This window comes from Monodon monoceros, unplaced genomic scaffold (assembly GCF_005190385.1).
Source record: "Monodon monoceros isolate NGI ecotype Baffin Bay Population unplaced genomic scaffold, NGI_Narwhal_1 Super_Scaffold_4, whole genome shotgun sequence".
In the NCBI taxonomy this organism is placed as follows: domain Eukaryota; kingdom Metazoa; phylum Chordata; class Mammalia; order Artiodactyla; family Monodontidae; genus Monodon; species Monodon monoceros.
The window spans coordinates 34,038,444-34,057,764 of NW_021703781.1; the positions used below are offsets into that span (position 1 = coordinate 34,038,444).

General features: G+C 55.7%; 1 protein-coding gene across 1 annotated transcript in view; it reads right to left on the reverse strand.

Moving 5' to 3' along the window:
• The window catches only part of GRID1 (glutamate ionotropic receptor delta type subunit 1), a 674,601-nt gene extending 655,468 nt beyond the window's left edge, over positions 1-19,133 (reverse strand). The window contains exons 1-2 of the mRNA XM_029245736.1: positions 18,969-19,133; positions 16,564-16,719 (exon numbers count right to left, since the gene is read on the reverse strand). Of these exons, the coding sequence (XP_029101569.1) occupies positions 16,564-16,719; positions 18,969-19,047 (235 nt within the window). The 5' untranslated portion in view covers positions 19,048-19,133. The remainder of the gene's footprint in view (positions 1-16,563; positions 16,720-18,968) is intronic.
• Between the last annotated feature and the right edge of the window lie 188 nt (positions 19,134-19,321).

Sequence of the window (19,321 nt, forward strand, 5' to 3'; positions counted from 1 at the left end):
ACACACACACACACACACACACACACACACACACACACACACACACACAGCTCCTGACTGGATCCTCAGCCAATGGCCATCAGGACCCAGGAGTCTTTTCTGGCTACTCCACTGGCCTGAGTAGGGGAGCCTCACCCAGTTGAGAGGTAGGCTGACCTAAGACTGGGCCTTAGTAGATACTCAAGGGGGTCCTGAGACAGGGCCAGGGCCCCAGAACAGAGTGCAGAGGGCAGGGCTGAGGGATGCCCTGGGTCTCAAGAACAGGAGATTTGGCCTGGCCCAGCCCACCCTCCAGGAAGCCCTAGAGAGCCACAATGCTGCCTTGCTAGGGGCAACCTGAGTCAGACCCCTGTGCACCTCCTCAGCATTTAGAGATCATCGACAGACAGGGAGCCCTGTGAGCTGTGAGGCCTGCCTGGCCAGCCAACCCACAGAAGCACTGACTACTGAAAAGGTCTTATTTGAGAGCCATGTAGATAAATGCTTGTTTCTCTGGAAAGCACCAGATCTTTAAGGATAAAGATCGTGGCCTTCCTTGCTGTGTTTCCCCAAGTTTAGGGCCGAGCCCACAGTAGACACTCGTGAATGAATGAATGAATGAATGAACAAACATTTCCTTTCCAATATCCTGACTGAAGAATTAACAGAGAAATTTATACAGCATAGGAATTTTCTGTTGCTGTCAGAGCACCACTGATAGCCCTGTACCTCACTTGTGCTCTGAAAACCTTGTTCCAGAGACAGGGAGATGCTCAGAATTCCATCCAGGAATCTGCGCTGGGTCTTCTGTAGACATTTATTTACCTTCTTCTAACATAACAGAACCACGCAATACTCACCTGAAGCTGCCTCAAAACTAATTTTCTGAATTTCTATATATAAAATAAATCATTTTACAAAAAAATCTGTATCTACAGTGTATGGAACAAAAGGAGATTTCAAAGCCCATTAACTCACAGAGATGGTACATTACTGGGAGAATATGGGCTGTATAATTAAAACAACTTAAATCTGATTATAAAAAGACAGTGGGCTTTACTGCCTACCACCATCTCACTACTGCAAAGAAAACCAATATCTTGAGTTTTTTTTAATTACTGTAAAACTGTGAATTAGAACATGCACGCACCACCGCTCCACTGCTTCCCATTACTGATGAGCTGGAATATTCCCTGCAGAGAAATATTCCTTACGGAGAACGTAAGCCTACTTCAGCTCAGAGCTCAGAGTGTATGCATCATCTTTCCCGAGTTGGGAAAGGAAGTGGTCCCCGTGTCAGCCAATGTGAGGGAGGGCTCTTTCTGGAGACCCCAGTCTCAGAGTGAGTGACGCCTGGCTCTCCTTGTCCTCTCTCTACTGAACTCCAGAGCTCAGTGTCTGAGGAGGGAAAACCAAGGGGCCCGGGACAGGGGGATGGACCAAATGACAGTTCACGGCCCAGCCAGGAACACCTCCTAGTGGAGCCGAAGTGCGCATTTCTGAACACCGTCTAAACTGGAGGAGCACGCCCAGAGCTGAAATGAAAGAAATCTATGGTGATGAGCGCCTCCATTAGCTCACCTACTGGGAGGCAGGAAGGAGTCTGGGTGGCTCACATTTCTTCCTCGACCCCCCACCCCACCTGCTTTCTCTGGCTGAAGTTAATAATTTTAAAGTAATTAAGCCCAGCAAACCATAACCGATTAAATAAGGACCGCTGGTGGCCAGCAGAGCTGAGCAGCCTCACCTCTGCCTGAGCCCCTGTTTGGAGGGCAGCTGGGAGGGGGCCTGATCCCAGGTCCAGCCCCCGGGGGCCTGAGCACCACGTGGCAGAGAAAAACCTCTCTGAGCAGCCAGCCACCTAATGAGACTGTCAGGGGACTTCTTAATGAGATTAGGTAGGGCCCGGGCTCTGCCGCACAGCGTTTGGAGGGTTTCTATTCAATTAGCCAGTTCGGTGTGGGGCAGATACTGCCCAGGAGGATGCGGGAGCCTCTGCCGATACGGCAGTCCCCTCCCGGCACTCCTAGTTCTGCCATGACCGGCCCAGCCTCCCAGGGTCCGCGGTAGCCTGAGACAGTGTCCCCACCGGACAGAAGGGTGAGCAGAGCTGGCCCTCTGCTTTGCTGGGGCAAGCCAGGTCTCTGCCTGCCAACCCAGGACCCCTTCCCCTCCCTTGGAACCTGGGTGAGCTCCAGGGGTGGCCACAAATGGGCCATCTGGAAGAAGGGGACAGAGACCCCTGCCCAAAACAGGTGTGTGTGGGGACAGGAAAGACCCCCCTCACCCCGGGTGGAAAAGACTGAGTCTGGGGCCAAGGCTATAGGTTGTGTCTACATATAAAGTGGGAGCCAAGTGTGTAAGGCCAAGACCCACTGCCCTGTCCCCTCCTGCAAATAGAGTTTGACAGCACACACAGTAAGGGACAGGACTGCAGACACCCCAAGACCTGCAGGAGGCCACAGGGAAGTGAGCTCCACCTCCTGGGGACCAGGCCCTGCCTCCCTTCAGGACTTGGGGGTGCAAAGGAAGGTCCAGGTCACACCACGCCCACAGGAACCCTCAGGACACCCAGTGGGGAGAGGGCTCAGGCCCCAGGTCCCCTGCCCCCTTCCCATCCCCCAGTCCCTGCCCCACCAGGCTGGCTCCCACCCTTCCCTCACTGCCCCAAATGCCACCCACAGCTCAGCTCACCCTGCCCCACGCCTGAAACACAGGCTTCCCTCACTCAAAGCCTCCTGGCCTTTGGGCTAGCACAAGTGCCCCTCACCCAGAAAGCCTTCCGGCCCGGCCTGGCCCACATCCTGTCTGCTTCCCGCCGCCCATAGGCACATCACAGAGCTCAGAGCCTGGCTCTTACCCTCCTAGTACTGCCCGCCCCACAGAGCTTTCGAGTAAGCCAGGTCTGAGGTCTCCTGGAGCCCACTGTGTGGGAACGTCCTGTCACCAGGTGTGGCCCCAGGGCTTCCAGCCCAGTTCCAGTCCCGAGTGTCCTGTGGGCAGAGAAGCCCCACGATGAGCAGCTGTTACCACTTCCGGGGTGACACCACCCACCCAGGTCTGCTCTGCCCCTTCACCCTCAGCTTGGGGCTGGGGCAGCCCCAGGCCTGGCCAATCAGGGCACCCCACTCCACTGGCACCAGGACTGATTCCAGGAGGAGCCTGTCCCCACGCCAGGCCAAAGAGCAGCAATCGTGGGACGCCTGTGAGACTCTTGTTAAACAGGCCCCCTCTTCCTGCGGGGAAGGACCAGGGGGCTGGGCTGATTAGACATCGGCCCACAATGGCCTGGGGGCTCTCAGTGGATGGGGCTGCCTGGAAAGGAAGCCTGCCCAGGGGAAGGCAGGGACAGGGTGTGGAGAAGGAGGCGGTGTCCTGAGGACACCGTTTGGGCCCCTGGATCCAGCCATGCCTGAAGTTACGCAACGTCAGGTCTTTTCCATTGCACGGCCTGATAAATATCCCTATTTGCTTAGGCCAGCACGAGTATTCCTGACACCCACCTGACTAATATAGAGCGTGATTTCAGACACTTGGCGGGATTCCCTGATGTGAGGTTGCTAGGCGGTGGTATTTTCAGATGGTCCAACTTAGCAGTCCCACAAACACACCTGGGGGCAACAACTTCCTCCCAGGCCATGAGAGGCAGAAACTCTCCACATACCCCACAGTGCCGTGGCTCGGCCACCTTGTCACAGTCCCAGCGGGGTCCTCAAGGCACAGCCCTGGCAGGCCACCTGACAGGCTCCCCCAGGGAGGGGCTCAGTCCGTCTGCAGGGGTATGTCTGGGAGAACGCCAGGACACACAGGCATGCACTCCCGTGTGTGTTTGCAGACCCACATGTGTACATGCCATCAGTACAGTCAGACAGCCACTCAACAAACACTTGCTCCAGCCCTGCATGTGCTGGGAACCCTGAGATGCAGAGCTCACAGGCCTCACAGGCAACCACTGAGACACAAGGGGAGACATGCAGGATGGCATGGCAGCCAAGAGAAGACCTCGCCCCAGCTAAGGGAGCAGAGCAGTCAGAGAAGGCCTCCTAAAGAGCATTCCAGAGGCAAGGTTGGAGCAGAGCACACATGTCCCATCTAGCTGCACCCCGCCATCTAGAAGCTCCCCTGGAGCACTCGCCAGTACTGATCAGTGGGTGCTGATACCCATCACAGACCCGCCATCTTCCCTTTCATGAAGTCCATTTTCTTGGCAGGAGCTAAGGAGCCTGACACCGTCGGTCCTCTGAGCCACGCTCAGGCTTCTCCTGATGAGGTTTCCATCATTAACAACTTTTAAAGCCCCTTCAGCCCCAGCTCACTGGAAGGGTTCTAACTCCTGCTTCCTCCGAAGCCAACGTGTCAGGGGTGGCGGCTACATCCTCGTAAATGGGCGCTGCTCACCAGCTCCCGCAGGGGTGCTGGGGGGAGGGTTGGCAGTGCCCTCCCCTCCAAGCTCAAGCTGCCAGGCTCACTGGTCCCACACCTGCAGCTGCTCCGCCCTCTCCCAGCCCTTTTCCCTGCCCAAGTTTGGAAGAGGCAGTGGCTAGGACAACATCATCCCCATTTCATACATGTGGAGACTGAGGCCACATGTCGGGGTGTGGCTCCCAAGCCCACCAGAGGATTCCCAGGTGAGAGACGAGGATGGAAACCCAGGTCCTGGCTCATGCCCAACACCCAGACAGCAGTCAGCCCACACAGCCCCCAAGGGCCAGCACCTGGAGCCCAGGGGGAATGTCTACTTCCCCTGGGCAGCCTCCCTTCCCTCACCACCCACTCGCATCCGCACAGGCACATCTCAGAGCGGATGGACAGGCCAATGGCCCTGAGCCCCTGCCAGAGCAGCTCAGGCGGGGAAACGCCTTCCAGAAATGGGTCCTCCAAAACTATTTCCTGCCCCAGCCCATGAGCGTGAGAAACCCCTCCACTGTGCCTGTACCCTTTGTGCTGGGCCTTGGAATCCCCCATGGAAGTGGCCACTGCCAGGGAGAGGCTGTGATATTTGCTCCTAGCATTTCTTGCCAGGAGAAAGGTCCTCACATTTAGAAGCGGACCAGGAGGGAACAGCTGGCATAAGTGGGCCTCAGGTGGCAGAACAGGGCTGCTATAAATGCATCAAGCCTCCAGGCCCCACATGACATGAGACTCCGAGTGGCTCTGAGCATGAAGGCAGGACCACAAGCTTGAGGGGGCCTCAAAGAGCAGAGGTCTCGTGTGTCCATCCGTTCTGTCATCCATCCAGAGGCTTTTACTGAGCACCCATGACCAGCTGCACACCAGGCTTGGCTCTGGGAACTCAGCTATGGATGAGACAGACACTTCCCTGCCCTCACAGACCTGACGCTCCTCACAAATGAATTAATAACACAATTGCAGGTGAGAAAGCATGCAAAGAAGGAAAAGAAGGCTTTGATACAGAGTAAGAGGGGCCCTACTTGGAACCAAGGGGAGCCTCTCTGAGGAGGTGAGATCTGAGGAATAGCTGAGGCTGAGAAGGAGCCTATCATGTAAAGAGCCTTCCTGCTGGAGGGAACAGCATGTGCAAAGGCCCTGGGATGGGAGTGTGCTTCAACTGTTGGAGACACAGGAAGCAAGTCAATGTGGCTGAAGCAAAGAGGTCAAGAGGAGTGGCAGCAGTGAAGCAAGTGAGCTCAGCCCTTGTTGTACTTGAGGGCTTGCAGGCTCTAGCAAGGAGTCTGGATTTTATTCTTAGTACTGCAGGGAGCCACTGAAGGGTTGCAGCAGAAGAGGGAGGTGACTGGATTGATTTTTCTGATAGCTCTGGCTGCTACACGGACAGAGGCCTGGGAGGGAGGAGGGCAGAGGCAGGTAACAGTGAGTAAGTGACCACAGGGATCCAGGCTGAGACTGGGGAGATGGTGGTAGAGGTGGAGAGAACTGGACAAATACTGAGATAAAGGGAGGGTCATGTGCATAGTGGGAGGGCAGGCAAGGAACAAGGGGAATGCTGGCTCAGCTACCAATCCGTCGCATTTCTGAAGCAATCCCTGCTTCGCTCTGCTCTCCATATAATCCCCGTGCTCCCTGGGGTGGTCCAGAGATGATGCTCATACAGCCCTGGGCACAGGTGTCAGTAGACACTGGGTATTGACAGACACCTCCGCTTTTTAACAGGCCATCACCAGGAGCCTACAGCAGACCACAGCTGCCAAGCTCACTGCACTCCTTCCCTCGGTGAGGTTCCTGGGCTGGCTCCCAGTGGCAGCTGGAACTGCGGCTCTTTCTACCAAACGTGCCCAGGCAGCGTGGACATCTGCAACAGCCTCCTCATATGCACACATGTATGTGCACATACACTCACACCCATGCACACACCTGCACACCCATATACTGGCACACACGGACATTCACACACACACAGGCAGGGGTGCTCAGCCCAGATTCCAGGGCATGCCAGTGGACCCGACCCCCGCTGCTGGACAGTCCCCCCTCCTCGGCACTGCCCAACACACCACCCTCCCCCGGAGGCATGGCCACCCCCTGCCTGTCCCTTGAGGAACACTGGCCACAGGCGCCCTGTGCAGCCCAGCTCTGCGCTGTGGGTCACGCAGGGTCATGCCTCAGCCCTCAGAAGCCTTTATCCAGGATGTAGGCAAAGCCCCGAGCCAGCCCTGAGCTGAGGCTCCAGCCTGGGGCCCCATGACAGGCAGAGATGCTCCCCCAGAGCTCTAGGCTTGGGCTGGCAGCCTACAGGACTTGGGGGCAGGTCACTGGGTCGTTTGGGCTACCAGAGCCCGGGAGGGAGGGAGGGAGAGGCAAGTGAGGGCAGGTGCCCTGGGAAGCCACCGAGGACTGAAAAGGAGCAGCATCTGACGTCTGCGGCCATGACAGGGCAGGCAGCAAGGGCCCAAGGGCCGAGCCATGTCAGGGCCTCCTGAGCGCTCGGACCCGACCTCCTGAGACGGACACCACAGAGGCGAGCAGCAGGGGCCTCGCCCAGTGCCCAGTTCAGGTCTCAGAGCTTTGAGCCCCGAGCCCAGACCAGGGCCCAGAGTGTGGCCCCTCCCTCCCTCCCAGGTCTCTGGGTGCTCAGACAGAAGGATGGAAGAAAGCCCCCAGTCCCGGTTCAGGAACAGAGCCAGGGCAAGACCCAAAGCCTCTGTCTTTGTACCAAGCAGGAGGGGCTGCGTGGGAGTGGGAGAGCACGGAGGTAGCCTGCCAGGCCAGGCCCAGGCCGAGTTTGCAGGGCCTCAGGCCACATCAGGGCGGGCACATGGCGAGGCTGAGCCAAGAGCTCCAGCCAAGGGGTGGGGGTGGGGATGGTGTCCAGCCAGCAGGGACTGTGTCTCTGCCCTGAACTGGGGTTTGGTAGCACCCAGGCAGGGCCCAGAGACCAAGGGGTGTCATGTACCCTTGGCAGGTGAACAGGTGAACAGAGCAAATGGTGGCCAGGACACAGAGAACCAATGCCTACTTAGTGTGGTGCGTGTCACCACCCACACCCTCGGTGTGCCTCTGCTGGGCGCCCCAGTGGGCTGCTGCATGCCAACAGCCTCCTTCCTGCCAGGTGTAAGTCACCTCTCTAGATCCACCACCACAACCCCAAGGTAGCCCACTTCACAGGTATTAAAATTGAGGCTTGGCGAAGACGAGTGACCTCTCAAGACCACACAGCTAATCAGTCAGAGTTGGGATTTGAACCCGTACCTGCCTGACCCCTTTCCACCAAAAAGAGCAAGTTATGGGTACTATGGCCAGCTGCTCAGGGGCTGGGCCAGGCTGGCTGGATTCGGGCCACTCTGTGCACTCAGAACAGCAAGGCTGCAGCGAGATTGCAATTCCGTGCAGCGACAGTTTACAGGTTCCTGGAGCCCCAGTCCACAGTGGTGGCTCCAGGCAGCCTCCACGTAAACCATGTCATCGATAGCAACCTGCCTACCTGCTCTCCTGGGACATCAGTAAGGCCAGGATCAACTCCAAGCCACCCTAAATAGGGCAGGGGTTGGGAAAGCCTGCCCAGCCCAGGTCAGAAAGTGGAAGGAGGCCAAGAGCCTCTTGGGACCACTCAGGCTGGTACTATAACAACCATCCCAACCTCTGTGCTTGGCCCTTGGCTGGGCATTGTAGTACATTTCCTCAACTGACCATCACAGTGTCCTCTGTGTCATCATTCCCATCTTCCAGTCGAGGAAACTGAGGTAACCTGCCCAGAGTCGGACAGCAGAGCAGGGACAGGAACGCCAGTCTGTGCGTGAGATCAATAAGACTCCTTCTGCCCCCAATTCGGCTTGTAGGCACCATGTCTAATCTCACGCAGAGGCATGGGAGGGCCAGGCTGAGCTCTGGCTGGGAACAGGCACAGGGCAGGCAGAGACGGAGCTACAGTGTCTAGCTGCCTCCGGTGGGTCTGGCGAAGAACTAATGTAAGGGAAGTAAACTAGGCACACAGGACTAGCCAGAGCCACATACAGATCTGGCTCGAGGAGGAGGTGCAGCCTGGAATAAGGACCACCCTGGGCCCCAACTGACAGCCCCTGGCTTCACCCACTGGGAGCCTGCCCTGCCCAGATCGGGGCCAGAAACAGACAGAAGAGGGCCATCTAACCACCTCCCAGCTACCCTGCCTGTGCTTCAGGCCCGGAAGGGAGAACCCTGGGTCTTTCTCTCCCAACCTGTGGCCATCAACCAGGAAACTGGCTGTTTACAGGCTGGAAGGAAGGTCTTAGGAGAACCCAGCTGATGGGATATTGGACACAGACCCAGCTGCCTTCCTGGGCCCCATGCCTGTCAGAGAGGCCAGACTCCAGAGAAGGGAGCTGTCACAGGCCAGCCCATGGCAGAGATGAGTCTCCACTCCAGCCCAATGCCTTAGCAAAAGAGAGAGAGCTGCTGCTGTGGGGGAAGGTAGGGGCGAGGAGGGCACTGGGAGGAGGCAGGGGGTGTCTGTAGAAGAAACAGGGCCATAGGGAGTCCTGTTGAGTCCACAGGAAACACAGACTTGCTTAAGTCCAGCTGTGGGGGCCACTGATGCTGGTGCCACGATAGCCAGTCTTCACCTCATTCCTTAGGAAGCACTGAGCCCAAGTCTTCTTGGGAGAGCTGGGCCCATCCAGGCCCTAGTTCACAGAGGACAAGGCTGGTAGACACAGACTGGCTCTCTTCTGAGAGCCTGGCGGGGCTGGAGACCCAGGCTTCCTGACGTCCCCCTACACCAAAGGGCTGCCTGGGGCTTTCTGGAGCAGGGGAACAAGTAAATGAGTGGGCAAAGGGGAACTGACGGGAGCCATGGATTTGGTCCAACCAGGATCCAATACCGAAAATTCTACTTGTTTTTGTTTCTTTTGTTTTTGTTGTTGTTTTAACGAGTCACCAAGGAAATGGAAGGGTTGTTTTGACATGACCTGAGTAGTAGATATTACTGTCATTCACCAACTATTTCCAGTTCTCTCTCTCTTTCCAGGCACACAGTATGTCTGTGCTTCCTGGATCCCTTACAGCTGGCTGGAACCACATGACTAGTTCTGGTCAATAAATTATAAGTAGAAGTGACATGTGTCACATCCAGGTGGAGACCCCTAGAGCTCTCTTTCCCTCTGGCACAGCAACTAGCAATATTCAAGCTGAGTGACCATGATGAGCCAAGCTCCAAGCCGACACGTAGCATAAGCAGGAGATAAGCTTGTGTTATGTTAAGCCACTAGACTTGGAGAGTGTTTGTTACGATGGCATAACTGAGTCTATCCTGACTGATACAAAGGGAACCACAGAACAAAACCAAAGGGTAGGAACAAACAGGCACTTCCCTGCGTGGCCAAGTCTAAAAAGATTCATATCCAGGTTATCAGACTGGGTTAGAAATGGTTTGGGAACAAGCAGTACAGACTCAATGTTCCAAGTTTTTAGGTGACAGAATTTTCTGGGTAGTGAAAAGGCCAAGTAAAGAGAGAAGATGGCTGATATAGGGGCCAAGGCAAGGGGATTTTTGACCTGGCAACTACAAGAATTTGGAAAGAGTCTGTCTGCCCTTACAAGATGTGGCTTTCAGTGTTAAGGGATAGCCTTAGCTATCCTCCAAGAGAAACCTGGACAAATGGCCCCAACGTGCTACTCTAGACAGGAAGGTTGTTAAAGTTCCCATGTCACCAGGAATGGGAACAGCAGCAGCTTGGCGGCAGCATGAGGAAAAGTGTCTCACTAGACCCATGGCTTCCAACCCACACGCCTGGCATGAGAGGCCCATCTGTTCACTGCCAGTTAAGTCCAACCTCCCAATCTGGGGGCAAGGCTACAGCAACAGGGATACTAAAAGGGAGCCTCTGGAACCCATTAAATATGAGGATGTGGGGAGGGCAGGAGTACAGTCTACGAAGAGAGAGTGTGTGTGTTTGGACACACAAGAGTGACCCTAGAATGAAGGACAGCTCTGAAGCCCGGTAGTCCAGCTGAGGGAAGATGGCAGTTATACTTTTACATAGACACAGGCTTGTGAGAAATCCAGAGAGGGGACTAGATGGTTCCCTGTCCCCAGCCCAACTTTAGTGAGCGGCCATCAGCACCTGCAGCCGTGGCCACAGCCATCTTCTGGCTTGAAACATCACTGGCAGAAGACCCTGTGTGTCAGCTGAGAAAGACTGACCTTTGTAGGGACCCTCACCTACAAAGCGTCCTTTGTAGGGACCCTCACCTTGTGCTCTAGGTGAGCGGGATGGAGGGCGGGGAGAGGAGGGGCGTCTGAAGAACCTGGCCTGGAAGAAATGGAGGTCATGGACCTGCACGGTGGCACAGGCTTACAGTCTAGCTATTCACAAAGCAGATTCCTCTAGGAACCTCCTTAGGCAAAAGCAGCTTGCAGGCCCCAGGAAGGAAGTCAGTGTGTCATTGGAGAGCACAGGGAAGTCTGTAGAGGCCTGCAGACTTGCAGTGTGCCACCTCCAGAGCGAGTCTGAAAGACGGGGGAACAATGGCCATACGCCCCAAGTGACAAGAGGATGCCACCCAGTAAGCAAAAGTGCAGCCAACCGAGCGGAAGAAAGGGAAGGGTCACGATGTGCACTGCCTACAACAGGCACCTGCCAGGTGTGCCAACACGGTAGCAGAAAAATGGCCCACAAACACATGCGCATCCTAGCCCCTGGAACAGTGAATATGCTAGGCTACATGGCAAAAGAGAAGCAAGGCTGCAATGGAATTAAGGTTGCAAATGGAATTAATCAACTGATTTGAAGACAGGGAGATAGGCCTGGATTATCCCAGTGGGCCCAATGTAATCACAAGGGTCCTGGGAGGAGGGAGACAGAAGAATCAGAGGAGTGGGCGTGAGGACAGAAGTGACTTGCTGTGAGAAGGACCCCACCCACCATCGCTGGCTTTAAAGATGCAGGAAGGGGGCCAGGAGCTAAAGAAGGCAGGCAGCCTCTGGAAGCTGAAAAGGGAAGAAAATGGATTCTCTCCTAGAGCCTCCAGAAGGAATCAGCACTGGCAACACTTTGATTTTAACCCAGGGAGACCCACGTCAGGCTTCTGACCTGCAGAACTGTAGGATAATACACTTCCGTTTTGTTGTTGTTGCTGCTGTTTGTTTGTTGTTTGTTCTGACCGAACCACACAGGCTTGTGGGATCTTAGCTCCCCAACCAGGAATTGAACCCAGGCCCTCAGCAGTGAAAGCGCCAAGTCCTAACCACTGGACTGCCAGGGAATTCCCTACATTCCCATTTTTAACCAGCAAAGTTGTGGTAAAATTTGTTTCAACGCCAAGAGAAAAATTACGCAGCTGAGTGGATGGGAATGATGGTGTGGACCTGCAAGCATCTTTAATGACTCTAACATCACACCCAGGGAAATGCTGACAGTATCTCCCAAGCAGGGACCTATAACACCGTTATCAGGGAGAACAGTAGGTCTGCCAGCAGAGGCTGCAAAAATACAGCCTCAGCGGGACCCATAATTCTGAAGGGAAATCAAGGAAGACACCAGAGGCATCAAAGCTCAGGGAGGGAAACCGTCTAGCAGACGTCATAGAGCGTAAGGGGCAGGGTGACCACCTAGGAGTGACCAGTATAATACGAGCAAGGCCATCAGATGGACACCACCAAGCTCACTGTGCTTTATTTTCCTCTTATTTCATTGTTTCATTGCTGTATTCTGTGAACACCGAGCTATACTTGGGTGATTTTTACCTTGTCTTCCTAAAACACTTCTGTGCTTATTGTAACTAAAAGGAATAATGAATCACATATATTCCTTTTTTCTTCCTCTTCCCTAAATTGTTATCTTTCCACTCTGTGACAGATATATCTACAGCATAACCAATAACTCAAGTCTTTTACTTACAGTAAAAGATAATACTGTGAACGGAAGAGACTCATGTTCAGGCAGTTCCTTTATGCGTTTATGCATTTATATAATCCTCTCCTTGAGCAGGCACTCTAAAGCAATATGAAAATTTTTTATTTAACAAATTAGTATCTCATCTAGTATCTAGAAGACAAATTTTCACACTTATTGTTAATATGGACTTTACCAACTAAATCTAAAATACAGCCTTTTAGAGGCTTAAATAACATTTCTGTGTTATTATTTGCGAAATCCTCACCAAATGCATATTTTATTAAAAAGTGATCCAATCTTTTACATAAACTGACCAACTGCCTCAAAAGGTAACTTGTAAGAAGCTTGTATGGATACAAAATCAGCCTGAAGAAACTGCAGGTATAAATCTTAGGACCAACAAGCCAAAGTAGAGTTTCTTGTTTTCTTCATTAAATACTTAAGCATATCTCAACATAAATGTTTGCATTTTTAAAAATAAGTTGTTTTGGATATTGAAAATATATGCAGCCATTAAAAGTGATGTTTACAAATAGTTCGTAGTGATTTCAAAAAAAGCCAATGATGTGTTAAATCAAAAAATATATATACACAACTGAACAGAATAGGAATTTTCAGCACTTATGAAAATCAGTGCGCGAAAAAAGACTAGAAGGAAAGAACAGTGGTAGAATTCCAAACGATTTTGTTCTGTCTCTTGATGCTTTCCTGTACCTTCCACATTTTATATAATGAGCATGCATTGCCCTTTTCCTTTTTCACATTTTTAAATTAATTCATGCTCATTGTAGCAAAGCATTTCTTTTATAATCAGGAGGGGAAAAGTTAAGCAAAAAGCTGAAAATGAAAAGGTCAGTTAGGGTCCGCTCTCAAGGAATCCACTAGCTTAACCAATGGTGCAGCTGAAAATAACAGCCCCAGGAGAAGCTGAGATGGATTCACAGTTGGTCAAGAAATGGAGAGGGAATTCATGTTTACTGAACACCTACTGCAGGCCTTCTGCAGACAATTCATACATGTCTCATCTCATTTAATCCTCACAATAATTCCAGGAGGCAGGTACTGTGATTGTTCCCTTTCAACAGATATGTGAACAGAAGCTCAAAACAGGGCCAGGCCTCTCCCAAAATCACACTGCACGTGAGGCAAGCAAGATTTGAACCCAGTTTCTTGGACTCCAAGAACTATGCTCTTATTGCTGCATGGTGCTACCTCTCAAGTCAAAATGGGGCAGCATCACTTCAATCCCAATTCCACCTCGGGGGTGCGGGGGGGGTGTCATTGGGAGCTCGCCCAGTCCATGATGGAGACTGAAGCCCAGTCTGCCTTTGCCCCAGCCAAGAAGTCCTTTCCTTTCCCATCCGAGCTGTATCTACCACCCATGTCCTGCTGCTGTGACTGTCCAAGCCCAGGAGAGAGATGAGATATCTATGAAGCAGGGCCGAGAGAGATGAGATATCTATCAGGCAGGGCTAAGCCACGGGATGCACAGCACCCCACAGAGCACAGAAGGAAGGACACCCAGCCAGCTGAGCGCCTGCTGCACCAAGCCTCAGGCCAGGGAGGAGGAGCCTCTGTGCCCTGCTCTGTACTCCCTGAGGCTCTCGAGGAGTCCCATCCCTGGTAACATCCCAGGGCTTCAAAAGGTCATGGGATAACAATGTGAATTTCTGCCCACGCGGCTGATCAGTTGAAAGCATGCCAACTTTAACCCGCACACGCCCTCTGGGCAGAGGGTAGCCCAACACCACCTGGTCAGTATTCCTTCACCTGGACAACTGTCAGCCATCAGCTTCTAATTCTCTAGTTCTGGATGTACGCACACACTCACTCACACCCTTCCAAGACTGTGTCAGCCTGCCACGCTTGGAGCCTGAGACATTCTTCCAGTTATAAAAATAGAGAAACTGAGACCCAGAAAAGGTCCCTGGGTAGAGCCCTATGTCTCCAGAACAAAGTTGCATTAGGGCTTGAAGGCTGAATGGCCCAAAGCTCTGTTTTATTTGGCTTGTACTGTGTTGTTCAAATTGTTTGATTCGTCGAGAACAGTTAGAAATCAGGTTTTACATTAAAGTCCAGATTTGGGGCTCCTCTTTAAAAAAAAAAAAAAAAATCAGCCCATTTATAACACTAGGATTTTCATTCCCAAATGGTAAAGTCAGCTGAAGCTATGGAACAGCCCCTCCTTTTGACAGAGATGACCTCTCCAGACCCCACATTTCAGGTTCTTCCAGGCCCAGCTGCCCAGTTCACCCATGTGTGTTACCTGCCTGAGACTGTAACCCCGGGCAAGAGCATTAGCTTCAGTCTCTGGGGACCTGCTGCTGGAGGGGGGCAGGGGGGCCAATGGGCATCATTTGGAGCAAAATGAATAAGCATGGAATAGTCAACACAGCGGAGGGGAAGTCAATGGAAACAAGGTATGTCAACAGAGAAGGTGGAAGCACCAAACTGCCATGGCAAACACAGGCGGCATCCCTACCACACTGTGAGCTCCCTGGGGCAGGAAACAGGTGCTCCCCAGCTGCGTCCTCAGCTCCCAAGCACAAAGAATGAATGTCCACAGAGACGAGTGTATGGGGACAGTGTCAAGGGAGCGTGAGGCATTGTGAAAACTGTAGCATGTAACTGGAAAAGCCTGTGTCACCACAGATCCGCACCCCAGCTAGGGTCATCCCTGCCTAAGGAGGTCCCACCCTCCCCTGGCTAGAGCCCACCCCAAGCACATGCAACAGTTGTGATGAGGGTACACTGAAAAAAAAGTTCAAGGGCAGGGCATGTGGGGGCAGGGACTGCAGGTAGGACATGATCAGACAGCAAAGAAGGACAGGGATTCCTTCCCTCGTACCTCAATGAATGTCAGACCTCTGCCAGGGCTGGGAGTGGCAGCTCCCCTGACAGACAACACCAGTCTCACCCCACTCACCACCACCCCCAAAACACATCCAGACCTCCAGGTTTTCACAACTACCTCAAGACATCCTTGGACTTTCAGGGCCCAGAGCTGGGCCTTCTCCCTCCTCTGCAAGAATAGCAGACTCCCCAAAACTTCCTTCCAGCACCAAGTTCTCCCCAGCACCAGTTCTGACCTTCTGCACCCAGACCAGAGCCTTCACTGAGTCACCCTATCCTTGGAGATACAAGAAAACCAGCAGCCAACATATAACCTAGAGCCAGAGGAGGGCTCTGGGCCCAGGGGCGGGGCGAGGGTAACTTGCCTGGAGCCCTCAGCCAGCCCACCTCCTCCCTACACCGACCTACTGTCCTGTCCGTTCCTCCTGGGAGGAATTCCGGCCACCAGCTGTGGCCTCTGTCCTCAATACTCCTGGGCGAGGGCCTCAGAGTCAAAGCCTTGGATATATGGAACTAGGAGAAACCATGGATATGGGGGCAGAGGAGAGGAAAGGGGCCCTGGGCCAGGCAGATATCAGGGGCAGTGAAAGCCTTAGTCTCTGATGAGGAAGCAGGCATCGTGGGAGAGATACCTGAGACCCAGAGCCCAGGCTCAAGCCAAGTGGGAGGTGAGCGAATGAGAGAGGAGGGAAGGGCAGAGGGGGCTTCTGCGCTTAGCCTCGCACTTGTTGCCTCTGCCTGCGGGCCGAGTTTGCGGACCACGGCGGCCCAGGCGCGGGCTAGGATTTCCCCGCAGCCTGGCCTGGCCCAACTCCGCTGCTTTTCTGGTCAAACAGCGCCCACCTTCGGCCCGGGCGGGGACGCCTCCGCTCACGGCGGGGACCGCGAGGGAGAACGGCTCCTCCAAACCTGGAGGAGGAGCGCCGCCGGCCGAGAAACGCCAGCCAGCCGAGGCACAGAGCGGACTCGAGGCGAGAGATGCTGCGCATTCACGGGCTTGGGCGCCACACGCTCCTCGCTCCTTGGTTGATAGCGAAGAAGACACTGGCCCATCCAGGTCAGGGGAGGTGCACCAACACAGGTACCCTGCTCGAAGACACACCCACCCACACTCAAACAACACAGACAGCCCTAAGCCACACACGCCTGCGCGGCTCATAGACGCGCCCACCCAGCTGGAAAGGAGCCGTACAAGCCCGAGACACGCCCCGCAAGGAGCCCAGCTCCCCGCTCACAAGCTCTCCGCTCCAGCCCCGCAGCGCAAGGCACTCCCGCACCACTGCTTTGGTGGGCCGGGGAGGGAGCGCGCACCGTGCGCGGCACCGTGACTGCCCAGGCACACAGGGAACCCTGCGTGGCCCAGCCCTTCGCGACCCTGCAGGGCTCCAGCGCTGCTGGCAGGCCCCCGCCCTATTAGCCCTGGGCATGGCGGCCAGCCACTCACCTTCCTGCACGGCCTGGAAAGGATTGTTGGCCTCGATGACCTTGATGGAGTAGGTGATCTTCTCACTCTGCAGGATGTCATCGTTGAGGCTCAGGTCGGATACGGCCAGCTGGAACACCCTGTCGTCCTTGGCCGCGTTCTCCTCGAAGATGGCACCTGGAGGAGAGGAGGGGTCAAGGCTATAGGCCTAGAGGGGGCCTCTTCCCCACCCCACCCCTACCCCAGCCTTGGCCCTCTGGTCACGGTGCTGGCAGGACTGCAGGTTGCCAGGTGGCAGGACTTCTGGGCTGCGGTTTCAGCCTGACAGGAGAGTTTAAGGCTCTCCTCAGTCCCCCCAACACAGAAACACACCCCCCAAATATTCCAACACAGTCGACATGAGTTACACATGCATATGGCATATGCTGCCACCAGGTCACACAAGTGTCTCACAACCAAACCACGTCATGTATCAACCATGCCCCACATAATGGACTGAGCCAAGCTGTTGTGACCTCAGGCAGCACCTAAATGCCCTGACATGGCCCCATGAGTCCTATCCCAGGAGCCACAAAGTTCCCCTGCAGGCAAGTGTCCCCAGCCCCAATCCCAAAATGGAACAATGACTTCCTTCTGCCCTGCGCACCACCCTCTGCAAAGAGCTAAGCAAGCAGGTCCACAGTGGCTCTCCTATGCCAGGGGGCTTCTTTACGCAGGGGCCTTTGATAACGGATCAGGCACACAGGCAGCTCAGTCCCAGCCTGGCTCCCTGGGCTCTGCCTCCTGCTTTCCATCCCTCCCCACTTTTTCTCCTGCCGTGTACGATAGGGGTGGGTGGGTAGGAGGATGTCCCTAGACCCTTTGCCTTCTAACCCAGCAGGGCTGAGGAGCCCAGAAGGAGCCGCTCTTGAAAGGGCTTTCTAGAACCATGAACAGCTCCTCTGGGGTGGCCTCCAGCTGGCCCTTTGCGCTCTTAGCACCGCCGTGGCCGACTCTCAGCACTTGAAGCCGAGATCGGTGGGACTCACCGAACCTGGCCCTGCAGCCTGGACAACTCCGGAGTCCTCCCCCTCACCAGGCCCTGAGGGTCACCACAGTCCCAGGGCTGGACCCAGTGATTCCCCGAGTTGGGGGCTGGGCAGGAGGAGGGAGGTCCCGTTCCATGCTACACCCAGAGCCGCAATGCTGACCGCGGGACCCAAGCGCCCCCCCCCCCCCGCCAACCTCCACCACCATTGGGAAGCAGGTTTGGCCCCGGCCCCTGACTCCTGCAGGGGGATTGCAGCGCACCAAGCCCAGGCCTAGTCCCTGACCACCCATCACACCCCGGCCTCGCCTGTCCCATCATCCCTGCCTTCTCACACCTCCCAACCCCCCAGACTCTCTGGGCTCGCTGGTCTTTCCCAACTTCCGGAAAAGCGACTGCAGACGGGCTCCCCAAAAGCAACCGCTGTCAGTCCCCCAGCCCGTACCAACTTCCTGGGATTTCGCCCCTGCTGCTACCAACTCCCACACACTCCCCAACAGCGACAAGCCCCCTCCTCCTCTCTATATCGTCTTCTCTCCTCTGCCGGTTCTCTCCCTCCATCAGTCTCTTCCCGCTCAGCGCGCGCGCACACACTCCCCCCACACACCACACCACGGCCCAGGCTTCTTCCCTGATTCCCACCACCCAGACCATGTGCCGGCCCCCAAGACCTGGGCCGTAGGAAACTCTGGGACTGTCCAGGATTGGGCTGCTGTCGCCACAGCCAGATACACACACACACACACACACACACACACACACACACACACACACACATATACAGAGAGGTACACAGACACACACCAGAGAAACAGGCAGACACTGTGTCCACTCTAACAGGCTGACAGTCATGCACGCACCAACACAGGCTCTGATGGCCCCATACACCCCAACGCCCTCTCGCAGTGACACCAACACGGAGCCACAAGCGCACACACAGACACACGCTGACAACACCCACCCACCCACATTCACGCACGGTTCCGGTCGGGCCTCTTGAATCCTGCCCTGCCAACTTGGCGAGACCCCGGGCCCTGCCCGCCTTCGGCGCCCGCTGCTCTGAGCTGCGCCTAAGGGCTGGCCCTACCCCGCCGACGGCCCCGCCAGGGGCGCGGGTCTGGACTTGCGCCTAGCCCCGGATTTCCCGCAGCCGCAGCCCTAAGTGTCGGCAGAGGCCGCGGGGCCCCGAGGCGGGGATTGGAGCCCCGGGGAGCAGCGGGAGCCCGCGGGAGCGCGGCGCGGCCCGTGCACATCTCCGCGGGGCGGCGCGGAGCGGCCCTTCGGGGGAGCACCGTCCGCCGAGCCCCTCGGCCCAGGGAACAGCCAAGTTTGGACGCCGCGCACCCCCCGCGCCGCTGGGGCCCCCGCCCAGCCTCGGCCCCGCGCCCGCCGCGCTCACCGATGTGGATGATGGAGTCGGCCCGCACCGACACGCACTGGCATATCCAGGGGAGAAGCCACAGCGTCAGCGCTTCCATGTCCCCCGGGCGCGCGGCTCATCCGCCCGGGCCCGGGGCGAGGCCGAGGGCAGCGCGGAGCGGGGAGGCGCCGGTCCGGGTGCAGTCCCGGGCCGCTCCCCGGGAGAGCGAAGCCCGCCCGTGCGTCTTTCCCCGCGCGCCCGCCCCTGCGCCCTGCGCCCGCCCCAGTCCAGCCCAGCCCAGCGCGGTTGGGCTCCCGCTCCGCTGGTGGCTGCGGCGGCGCTGGCGGCCCGAGCCCAGGCCGGCGCGGCGGGGGCGGCCCGCCGCGCCGGCC